The sequence below is a fragment of the Haliaeetus albicilla genome, chromosome 1 (assembly GCF_947461875.1).
Source record: "Haliaeetus albicilla chromosome 1, bHalAlb1.1, whole genome shotgun sequence".
Lineage (NCBI taxonomy): Eukaryota > Metazoa > Chordata > Aves > Accipitriformes > Accipitridae > Haliaeetus > Haliaeetus albicilla.
The window spans coordinates 65,278,550-65,290,960 of NC_091483.1; the positions used below are offsets into that span (position 1 = coordinate 65,278,550).

The following is a 12,411-nucleotide window of genomic DNA, read 5'->3' on the forward strand; positions in this document are numbered from 1 at the left end:
ATAACAAGGGTGCTGTATTCAGCTGATAAAAGCATGCTTAAATCGGAGTAAACAGCTGAGTTCAGTTTCTTGCTATTACCTATTGTATGTGTAACATTTCACAAGTTCTTGTTAACCTTTGGAGTAACTTTTTTTTTTTTTTTTTTTGTCCTCCAAACCTACAGGTTATAGTTATGAGTGCTACTTTAGATGCTGGCAAGTTTCAGATTTATTTTGATAACTGTCCTCTTCTAACTATCCCGGGTCGCACCCATCCTGTGGAGATATTCTATACTCCAGAACCAGAAAGGGATTACCTTGAGGCTGCCATTCGAACAGTGATCCAAATTCACATGTGTGAAGAAGAGGAAGGAGATCTTTTACTCTTTCTTACTGGGCAGGAGGTACTTTCTTTTTTTTTTTTTTTTTTTTTTTAAATCCATCGTTCTGCGTTCTGTACAGAAACTGTTTTAAGAGGCTTGTGTAGACTGAAATGTTTAGTTTCCTGTTCTAGTTTATCATTTGAATGACCTGAGGTTTTCTACCTGCAATGCACTTGAGGTCCTTAGTCATTCTATGTATCTGTAATATGCATATGCTATGCAAGCCCTCTCTAAAATGCAAATTCTCATCTTACTCATGTGCCTCAAAAATAGAAACCTAGAGTGTGAACCCTAGGTTTGTACTGATGTGAACTCAAAAGTGCTGGCTACCTGGTAGCATCCCTGTTTTTACTGAAAATGTAGTTCTGTGCACTTCTGGATGTGTATTGTACAACTTAACTGAAGAATAACACTTTGGTTCTGCTACTTAGCTATCAGTAGTAGTTTTAATAAAAATGTTTAGGTTTTGTTTTTTATTACTAGCTTTGAGTATTTGGTTGTAGTCTTTCTGTACCACATACAGGGAGTTATGTCTCAAATGGACTCAGTGTCTTGCAAAAGAGGATTGTACAAAAGCACTTAAGCTAAACTACATCAGGAAATGAGGATTTTCTGGAAATCTTAAATCCTTTGCTTGAAATAAACTGGGGTTTTTTTTGGTTTTTTTTTTTTTTTTTTTTAGTCCTAATCTGTTGCTTTGAAGCTCTTTTGAGTGTCCTGATTAGTAGACTGAGATGGAGAAGAGGTAAAAAACCCCTGTAGGCATTGTGAAAGTTTACTTGACTGGGTCAACCTAAAATTAATATTTTTAGTAAGGGGAGAAATGCAGCTAGCAAAAATGTTTTTCTGATTCATTCTTCTTGTAGTCACTCCTCTTGAAGAAATAGCCTTCAAAGGATGTGAAACAACTCTGTTTTTAATCTAAGCATACACAGCCTTAGCTATGCCAAGGGGGAAGAAATGGTACAAATAACTTGTGATACTAAAGGTACACAGGCTTCTTGAGTAGATTTGCCAGTCATAAAGATGTGTTGCCTCTTAGATGAGTTTTAAAAGACATTTGATTAAAATGTCTTCTAGCAGGTCATCTCTTCCCTTAGAAAACCAAAACAATGGCTGTCACTGTAAAAGCAGATACTCTGGCCTTTGCGTTTTTTGTTATTTGTTTGGAGTATTGCTGTCAGTCAAAGTACAGGTAGGGAAAAATACTTTTAATGATGGTGGCTTTGAAACCTGCCTGTTTCATTTTAGTTAGAAGTTTTAGTTCAGAGTAGTCTGACAGGTAAATGTGAGAATCAGTGAAACAACTGTTGCAAGTGGGTGAATGAACCAGTGGCAACAGAAAGGAACACTGCTGTCCAGCTGTTTCAGCAGATTCTGCTTTCTTACCAGGATGATAAATCAGGCTGGTCTGTAACCTTTCATGAAGAAAAATACTTGCCCTTCTTGTTAATCAATTATAAATTACGTCCTTGCTACATCAGTTGCTATGTATTGCTCTAAACTTGTTATAACAATTATGGGAGGTGGGGGAGGGCAGTGGCATGGGACAACTACCTTCAGATGCTACCAACTCTGAGCACCACTCATGTTTGGCAAATGGCTCTAGACCCAATTCATCTAGTACCAGCCAGTGGTACAGAGGTACTCTGTTCTCTTGTATGAACAGGTTCTTTGATTTCCACTGGGTTAATTTACAGAACATAATGTATTATAAACAAATTTGTAATAAAATCACGCACATAATACATGTTCCTATGTACAGATATAATTATGGATAAATGTATCTAACAATATCCCTGTATTACCTTACTAAATCACTTAACTTGCATTGGTAAGCCACCATCTTCTGGTTTTTTGTTTTTTTTTGTCTAGAGTTCTCCAGTCCATGTACGATACTGTTCAGGGGCACTGGAGTGGCTCTGCCTGGAGCTAGTCTGAATTTAACTAATTAGCATGAAATTGAAGTCTGGGTTGGCTTCTGTAGAGAAGCTTTGAAGTGTTATATCCATTTTGATTCATAATGTTTTGGGGGCTCTTTCTGAGCCTCATGATACAGTTTATGTGTGTGTTACTGTTGAATCTAGAGTGATAGGATCTACTGTAATCTCAAGAACTGGAGAGTATGCTCTAGGTACCATTACCGCTATGTGGTTTGAGTTCAGTAGATTTAGTAGCTTGAGTTTTGCCATTGATTTTTGCTGGGCAAAAATGCATTGTAGTTCTTTTGGATTCTGGAAAACAGTATGAACAGGGTGCATGATGATTTGATTTACTTGTCAGATGCATTTACAAAGCCAAATGAAGTTACATAAAGGGAAGATGTTTTAAGTGGAACCATGCAAGTGTGAACTGTTTTGAGTTTAAGAGGCTTCAAATAAGGAGTAATTGCAGTGGTCTAAGGCAGAATGAGGGTCCTTACTGGCTACTGCTTTCAGTTGCCACTGAACCTGAAGTAATTCTATATGGGCAATAAGATGGACAGCGGTTAATTAGTACAGATTAATTAAGACAGCATTGGTGATGGAACCTGGAGATAGTAGGGAAGATTCTGTGTTGTCAGGCCCCAAAATAAAAAGTTTAAATACATTTGGAAATGTCTTGATTGTATAAGCTTGTTGCTGGATGAAGAAAAAATTGTTGTTAATGGTGCAGAAATAAGTGTTCAATAAAAACTTCTTTCCTGAATCCTGAAAGGGGCAAAAGTATATGATTGTTGCATGAACTGCTTTTCAGTCCATTAGTAACGAAAGGATATTTTAAAAGCAACATTTATTAGGGATAAACATTTTGAAACTGGACTTGTCCCACAGTCCCTGTAAAGAGAAGAGCTCATCTGTTGATTTTTTTAAAACAAAAAAACCTACCCTGGTATATCAGGGAGATTCCAGAAGATGGAAATAATGTTCATGTTTCATGCTAATATTCAAAAAGGGGATAACCTGGATAAATGTAAGCCAGGTTGCCTGAGGTCAGTTACAGGCAAAATTGGAAACTGACAGGGAATTCTGTTCACAAGGAAAAAGTATAATTATATTTCTGTCAGCATGCCTTTCTTAAACAATAGGTTTTGTCAAACTTGCTCTCAGTCACTGAGATTACAAATTTGGTAGTCTAGTTGTGTAGATACACGATTGTTAAACTTGACTTTAAATGTCTCAAGACTGGCTCACCTGCAGATCTCGGAGGTAGCTGGTTTATTGTCTACTGGAGTTCTGCTGAAACAGTATTAGATTTCACACTCCATTAAGATCAGTAATCTGCAAGTAGGTGTAAAACCCTTACAGATGAAACTTGTGGGGTGGGGGAGGCAGAAATGATAATACAGAAACTGTAGAGATCTGACTTGCATATTTTAGTGACCTAGGCACGAATGCAAAGTGTATTCTCTGTCACCCCAATACCCTTTTCTCCATAGAGCCAAATGCATCGTTACACATTTAGGAGGAAGAATCCAGGCTGCATCTGGAGATTTGAAGTACAGATCAGCCCTGTTGTTCTTGATTGTAGATAAATATACTGAAAAATGTTGCTGTGAAGCTCCGGTGTCAGTGTTCCAAAAAGGTTTAAAGTTACGTTGGTAAAACTGATGTTAGTGTAGAAAAGAGTTGCAAAACATTTTTGGTAGAATCTTTTGTAAAAGAGAATATGTGTTAAAGGTATACTTTTTTCATTATAGTGAGAGTGGTTAAGCTTTGGAACTGTGAAGGAAAGTAGCAGTCTCCTTTCTTATGAGGAAATTGAAATAAAAATTGATGACGCTTTTAGTCGTGGTTGTAGAGACTGGGTGAGGTTAAGGCAGTAAGTGTACTGGGCTGCAGTGAACACAGGTTGTCCTGTTTAGCCTTGAATGTAAAGTATTGAGGAGTTGGGGAGCATAAACTGAAAGAAGAGTAACTATTAATTGTGTTCATGTGCTAAAGGGAGGAAGTTTTTTTTTTGCTCTTCATTTGAGATGATGTTAATATTCAATATTTCAAAAAGATCCTGAATGCAGGAATCATGCTGAGACAAGTTCATTTTTGACTTGTTGACAGAGCAGTTCTCAGTTATGGTCAAGTGTTGACTTGTTCCATGGATGACTTTTTTTGTCCAAGTACATCATCTTACAAAGTTTTGTTTCTCTGAATTTGTATTCAGAACATCTTTTGAAATGGTGCAGCTCTTGGGACCAGTCCTTTTTATTGTTGTTTCCTCATTTTAGCTTGTAGCAGTTTGCTTTCATTAGTGGAGGAAGAAAGGGAAATTATTGAGGTTCCATGCAGCTTTAAGGACAAAGACAAAATTTATAGAAGGTTCAGGTCGTCAAAGCCAGATGTGGCTGGCAGTGCCCCTGTCTGTGATAGGAACTCAAAAGAGAAGAGGGAAGGTTAAGGTGTCTGCCAAATATTTCTGATTTGGGAAGTACTTTTTATTTATGCATTTAGTTTCCCCCCCGTGTCCTCATTTTACACAAGATAAAACTGCCTTATACTTTTTTTGGCATTAGTTTCCTTCAGGGTTTCACAGTTATGTCTACTTGACTCAGTTATCCAAGGTGAAGCTAAGTCTAACTGTGTGTAGTGTAGCAGCTGATCTGCTGTAGATAAGACTTGTCATCGCTTATTTAAAAGATTTTAATGTTCTAACTGGAGCAGTCTTGGAAGTTTTGCTCAGCTCTTGAGATTCTTTGTAAGTGCTTCTAATACAGGGTCAACTGAAGAAAGGGTTTCTGAAATAATGTTCACAAGGACCATGTTTACAAAATAATTGAATTCTGTTTTGCATGCCAAGTGCTAGAATTGTTCCATTAAATGTGCTTAAAATGACATCACTAGTCCCCATCTTTCTGTAGAAACACTTTTTCTAAAGATAATGAGATACAGTTTAGATCTTGAGATTGAGTGGAGCCTGACCAGCAAGTTAAATGGATGTTTACATATACCAGTTTGGCCTGTGAGCCAGAATGAATGCCAGCACTTCAAGTACTTTGGTGGCTCAGGGTAACTTGCGGTCGATTGTTTTGGTAACTGCTGTTTAGTATCAGTGTAATTTCAAGCCTTATCCATAGCAGCAGGGATGGGTCCTGCACACAAACAAAAGGGAAGGAAATTCAGGTTATTGAATTGTTAGCTTAGTGGGAACAATTTAACTCAGTAACTTAGGGCCACAAAGATGATCAAAGGACTGGGAAGCTTGCCATATGAGAACTGGGTTTGTTCAGCCTTGAGAAAAGAATGCTTAGGAGAGCCCTTATCACCATGTTCCAGTATTTAAAGGGTGGCTAGAAAGAAGATGGAGACTCCCTTTTTACAAGGCGTCACATTGCAAAGACAAGGGGTAATGGATGCAGGGTCCTCCTGGGGAGATTCCAATTGGACACAAGAGGAGAATTTTTCACAATGAGAACAATCAGCCATTGGAATAATCTCCTGGGGAAGTGATGGATTCCCCAACAATGGACACTTTCAAGATTAGGCTTGACAGGGTACTGGGCCATCTTGTCGAGACCCTGCTTTTGCAAAGAAAGGTTGGACCAGATGATCCTTGAGGTCCCTTCCAACCTGGTGTCTTTCTTTGCTGTATGCTCTGACACAGAGCCTGAGGAACCAACATGTTTCTAAATTAAACTGGCACAGACCATGTTTAAAAGTCATACCTAGATTTTCTATGCTAAGGCTTTCAAAAGTGCGATTTTAGAAAAAAGAGTATTGCTAAATATTACTTTGAAAATGTGAACAGGACTTAGTATTACTGTCTTGTTAGTATTTACTAATACAAATCAAAGAGAAGGGAGAGGTTGGGTGGGATTTAAGTGTTAGTCCTGTGAGTGGTACTCTTGAAGTTAAGCCATAGGAAAACTATCAGTTCTGTCCCTCTTGGTTTCAAGTACTGATAGCTTTTCGTTGTGTCTTCCCAGGCTTCTTGGGAAACCTTCCTTTTGTCCCCTTCCTATGCTGTCCTTTGAGCAGTGTGGAAGATTTTATATATACTTTCTGCAGTGAGGGATAAAAAGGAAACTTTAGCACTATTAAAGGTGATAGAAGAAAAAATGATTTAGTTTTACATAGGAGAAGGATAGGAATTCAACTCTACCCTCTGTCTTGTTCTAGCTGAAGTAGTTTTTCTGCATGTTCTGGGATGAGGGATTGAAGCATTACTGGGCATTGTGAGAGAGATGGAAGATAAAGGGGCAGACTGTGAAAATACAATCTTGAGTGTTAAAGAAATTAACCTGCAGCTAGTGCTTTCTGTGGTTTGTTTAAGTGTTGCAAAGTAGTAAGAGGCTGTTGACTGGAGAGCAGCATTCAATACTCATTGTACAAAGAGTAAATGCAGCCAGGTCTGTTTCCACAGTTGCAGTCCAGCAATTTTAGCTGTGAAATATCTCCAGGTGACATTGAATACGTTTATCTCACTGAATGGTTAAAAGTGCTTTGGAATACTTAATTATGACCACAGCCTGAAGCATTAAATACACCTTCTTTAGGCCTGAAAAGCACCTATAGCTCTCTTGTTTTCTGTCGATACTTTAAGATGTGTAACCTTTTTCAAAGTGTGTGCATGTTTTGTGTACTGTTACTATAGTATTTAACACCGTTCCTGAGTGAGTGTATGTGTCTCAGGACTGCTGCTTTGGCTTTTGACTACTTGTATGTGTAGTTATACAAGGTTAGATGAAGTTTTCTCACTGTATTTCACTGGAGCAAAAGTTATGCTCGGTGTCAGCGTGAATCATTTAATATAACCAGTTATTTCACTTGCAGATCTATTGGTCTGCCATGAGAAAGGGAAAATAAAGCACTGTTCTTTTTAATTTCTTGAGCTTGATGTAAAGAGAGATGTTCCCGTCCAGAGGATGCTAAAATGGAATATAAGCACCAATTCTGGCATTCTGAGAATTCATGACTCCTTTTGTCAATGGGCTTTAAACTTTGAGTTTCCCTGTGGTCTGGTGGATCTTTGCGTTTCTAGCTGCACAGAAACACAGTGTCAGTGAGAAGAATATAAAGTGCTGCATCCAAGTGTGTGTGTGGGTTTGGTGGTGTGTGTTGTTCTTTTTTTTTTTTTTTTTTTTTTTTTAGGCACTAGTCATCGGCCTGCCTTTTCTTTGGAAAAGTGGGTTAAGATGGAGTAAAAATCCTGTCAGATTCAAGAGGCATAAGTAACCTACTTACTGTTATGTGAAAATATAGATGGCTGCACTACTGTTTTCTAATAAGTCAGGGAAACTGTGCACCCTGTTCTTGCTTTATTTTCTAAACAAGACACTGTTAAGCATCGGTTCCCATACAGATTTAAGTCTTGCTGGAATTTGTGGCACAAGGGAAGTTCCTCTTGAAATCCTGATGCTTTTTGGTGTCTCAGAATTGCTTTCTGATACTTAAGCTCCTGAATGAAATCCACCTAATTTGACAGGTATTCTAAATCCTGCCTGTTGTCTACCAGTCATATGGAAAGCAAGCAGCCTGCTCAGGATTGTGTGTAGAACCAGCCTTAATCACACCAATTTCTTGGAAGGAATACCATTTAAATTAGCTTAAATTTGATTTAATAATAATCTTGATTAAATTATTTTCCTGGTTACTGTTTTTTTCCTTTTGTAAACTGTCTTTATTAGCTGTAGGTACAAAATACAAATTGTTGACTCTCTCACTTGGATGTTTAGATGACTTTGGTTTTCCTGGTTGAAAAATACTCACCACCCCATTACATCCTTGATCACTAGTATATCCATAAAGAGAAGTATTTTCTCTGCGCTGATTCTTGTCAGTCTTTGGAGCTTTTCCAAGGAGAATGGCATATGCTATTGAGGGTGTGGAAGAATGTTCAGGGCTCCACATTAATACTCAAAGTGTACTACTATAGAGTTCTTGACTGCTGCTTGATTCTAGTTTCCATAGTGTTGCAGCTGAGCTATAGATACTGTATATATATTGTTAATCCATTTTGATTGGATTAAGCAAGAAGTTTTTGGAAACTTTAAAGTGCATAGTAGACTGTCTGGGACAATTCTGATGACTAGGTGTTGTGAAGTATAGATATGTTGAGTCTATGTGGCACTTACAGCTTGAGATAAATGAGCATTTTAGCTAGCGTGTAACCTTTCCGCTTTTTGTGGTCTGTTTACTATTTACCTTTTGGTAGTTGGCTCTTTTTAGAATGAGTACACCGATGGACAATTTCATTGCCTACAATTTTACTGAGAAATGTTTCTCAAATAATACTCCTAAGAAGTCTTTGGTTTTGTGAGGAACTAGGATCAAGTTCAATCTAGTAACTTCAGCATTGCCCAAACCTCACACTTTTTGCATGTTAGGCCTACTTTCTTCTTTTGATTAATTCTGAAGCAGGTCTTTGTGCTGATGCACTGGGCAGTCATGGCTCTAACTGTGGCTACTTGATCCTGTGTCTGTTCCTGCTTCTAGTACCCTGGTACCCGCTGTCTCAAGTAGTTAGTGTGATAGTCAGGGCTCTGAGGAGTTTTGCAGGCATAATCTAAATACAAGGCAAGTTCACTCTACCTTCCTGCTTTTCCCTCCAAGAAGAAAAACCTCCTCTTACGTGTGGGTTGATGGAATAATCTGTCTTCAAGGGGTTTTATAATGGATTTGGAGTAGAAGGTGTGCAAATATTTAAATGTGTGGACTTTTGTTTTTTGTTTTTTTTTTTTTAAAAAAAAGGCCTTTCATACTTTAGTAAGTTGGGACTATTGAATTGGACTTGCTGAATCTTGAGAGGATTAAAGTTAGGATTCTGCCTTCAACTGTATCTCTTGTATTTCCAGACTTAAATGTTTTCATGTGATACAGATGAATCTTTAACACTTAAATGAATCCTTAATACTTTCAAACTATTCTTACTATGCATATTCCTTCTAGATTGTGTACTTTGGGATACCAGTTTTAGTTGTCTGCTGGAATTGGAGGGTGGTTGTGGATACCGTTGAAGTAGAGATACTGTTTTTTGCCAGCATGGTAAATAAAAGGAAACTATCCTCCCCCCCCCCCCCCCCCTTTTTTTTTTTTAATTAAAACATTTAGATTCTAAAGAATTCTCTTTTACTGTCTTTAGATGAGTGGCAGTGGCTCTTGGTGACTTGCATCCTTCTTTCAGCAGTTTATGATGAGAGGTCTGCAGTTACCTCTGCAAATCTGCAGAGAGTAATGGTTATATATGCACTTGTCATCTCTATGTTGAACTGTTTTAATGAGTCCTGAGTAGGGATACTTTGAAACTACATTGGGAAACTCTAGGGAGAAACAACACTTTGATTTCTTCTGAAAGATGATAGGTGGCTGTGAACACGTGGCCTGAAGAGTGTAGTGCTTTCATTTATCACTGCTTGTATTTTACTGTCTCTTAAGTCTTATAACTGTCCTGGAGTCTCTAGTCTTTATTGTTGAAGGTTAAGCATCCTGTCCAGCATCAGAGCTTTCCCAGTTACACAGTGTAATCTGCTCAAATTCCATGAAACAATGTAGTGACCTTCAGATCAGGAACTAAGGTCTGTGCTGTATTTTTCTTTTAGCATTTGGCTTGTGGGTTGTGGTTTTTTTGAAAGATACAATCTAATTTTGTATTAAATATTTAACAGGCCCAAGTATTAGCTTGTCAAGACTTTGAATGGGTACAAATTTGAGAGGGAGTGTCGCTGCCTAGTTAGTCAACTATTTACTTTTAACATGTTGTCTTTTTACATAGGCACCACTGTTAAAGTATTAACTTACTGACCTACTGTGTATGATCTGTGAATTAAGTTAGGTTTTTCCTTTTCACTGGGAGGCTATGACTGAATCTTAAAGGGATTTATCAGCAGAAGACCAGATACTGACATCTGTGTAAAGAAATTCATTCTCTGTTAATAAACCAGTAGGGGGCATTCCAGCTCAGTTTCTTGTATGCCTCTTGCATTTTATGAAGGGTGTATTGGATTTGTTGGCAAAGTGCACCTTTGTTTAAAAGGTTTTTTGTAAATATCTGCAGTTCATTCAAATTGGCAAGATAATACCAGAAAGCATTAGGCTTACTACTAAAGAGCTCTTTGACATCAAAGAGGAAGAGCCTTCATTTTGCCATGCTTACCTTAATTATATATGCTGATCAATACAGAACATGAATTTTGTATTGTCTGTGCTTCTTTAAAACACATTCAATACAGTTGTGCTGAAAACTTAAAAGTCTCTTTAGGAACAAATGAAAAAGACACAGATTTGTTCGAGGATCTATCTGAATTTATGGTTTCTAAAAAGGAGTCTGCTTTTCTTTTTTAATTACAGTTTAAAGCAGTAATTTTACAGAGCCTTTAGATTAACCTGTTCTGTGTATTTGTTTGAGGGTCTTAAGCATCACTTCAGCTTCAGGCTGGTGAATTATTTGTGATAAGGGAGGTCTGGCCTCTGTAGCCATTTTTTGCTTTTGCCTACTGTTGCTTGTCATGATGACTTCATTCTCCCATCAGTGGTTCAGCTGGAATATCAGTAGTTGGTAAGCATGCCTGTTAGTTATACCAGTGGAGACTCTGTTGTAATTTTTAAGTTGAAGTTAATGAATTGTGTTACTCATTAACCTGAAGTTCTGTGCACTTTAATTTTCATTAAATCTTCTCATAACTGTGGGTCCCCTAGCTGACTTAAATGTAGTTGTTTTAAAATTAAATGGAATTATAAATGATTGGGCTTTTTTGTATGGTAAGCTAGTCAGAAAATAGGCTAGCAAATACTGTAGAAAATAGATGTAAAAAAGGCATGAAAAAGCTTTCTCATCATCAGAGTATTTCACTGACTTTCCTTAAGCTTAAATGGGATTTCATTTAATTTTAAAGTAAAATCTGAAACACTGGATTGAGAGGTTTGGTTTTGAGCATCCATGTTTATACTGTAAAGGTGTTTGTTCTCATTAGGTACAATGAAGCAAATCTTCCATATAATTGCATTAGTGATACGTGACATTAAAGCTTAATTGGCTTATTTTAAATATCTTGCACATCAGTTTCTTCTAGATTGTGAAAATTGAAAAGGTCATGAGTGCAGTTTAATATTCCAGGGTGAGAGATTTCAATTTTAGTACAATTTGTAGAGAATTAATTAGGAAACATGACTAAAAGAAAAAGGATGTTGAATGCAAATTAGGCTGTTCATTAGAGTATAGAAGCTGAAGCATCTTGAAATATTGTGGAAATTCAATTGCAAACTCAGTAAGCACTGTGATTTTTTTTTTTTAAATTTTATTTTTTTTAAATAGAAGTTATTCTAATTGTTCTTTAGGGTGTAGACCTAATATAATTGTCATAAGACACTCTAAAATAAGATGCACTCTCTCATGGAGTTCTCTTTTAACGAGTATTTTTCTTTTGCAGGAGATTGATGAAGCTTGCAAGAGGATAAAACGTGAAATTGATGATTTAGGCCCTGAAGTTGGTGACATCAAAATCATTCCATTGTATTCCACCCTTCCTCCACAGCAACAGCAAAGGATTTTTGAACCTCCCCCACCGAAAAAACAAAACGGAGCAATAGGAAGAAAGGTAAATAGTATGCTGTTTTAGTATGCTGTTCAGTAACTAGCTACTCACAGTTGTGTGGGCAATTAAGTATGAGTTTCAGCTGTTTAAAGTATATTTGGACAGCAACAAGTAGAAGGTTTTTTTGATGAAGCCTTAGTATTTTATCACACTAAAATTTTTAGATAACTTGGAGCTTGTTTCTCAGTGCAGTTCAAAATTCTGGCTTCCATCTCTTAAGGCCAGAATTTTTTAGTAACAATTTGATTTGACTGAATAGAGTGGCATTTATTTAAGTTTCTTATGTGAAATACGATAAGTCAGATTAAATACTGAATTTGACAACCATGTGATTTATGTGGAAGGATGGGATTTTTCCCTCTAAGTAATTACTCTGAGATAGTCCATTTTGTTTAGAAAAAACCAAACAATAAAACACAACAACAACAACAAAACAAACTCAAAAACGACACCCCCCCATCTCTTCAAGGGATGTTATCAGGCAGGTTTTGTCTGTTTTTTAAGGTTTATGAGAAGGTACAAGTTAAAACAAGTATGTTGAAGTTA

At 37.1% G+C, this 12,411-nt stretch overlaps 1 protein-coding gene across 1 annotated transcript in view; it reads left to right on the top strand.

The window, feature by feature from the left end:
* DHX15 (DEAH-box helicase 15) overlaps positions 1 to 12,411 on the top strand; it is a 47,822-nt gene that overhangs the window by 13,014 nt on the left and 22,397 nt on the right. Inside the window, exons 5-6 of the mRNA XM_069792597.1 lie at positions 165 to 383; positions 11,701 to 11,868. Of these exons, the coding sequence (XP_069648698.1) occupies positions 165 to 383; positions 11,701 to 11,868 (387 nt within the window). The remainder of the gene's footprint in view (positions 1 to 164; positions 384 to 11,700; positions 11,869 to 12,411) is intronic.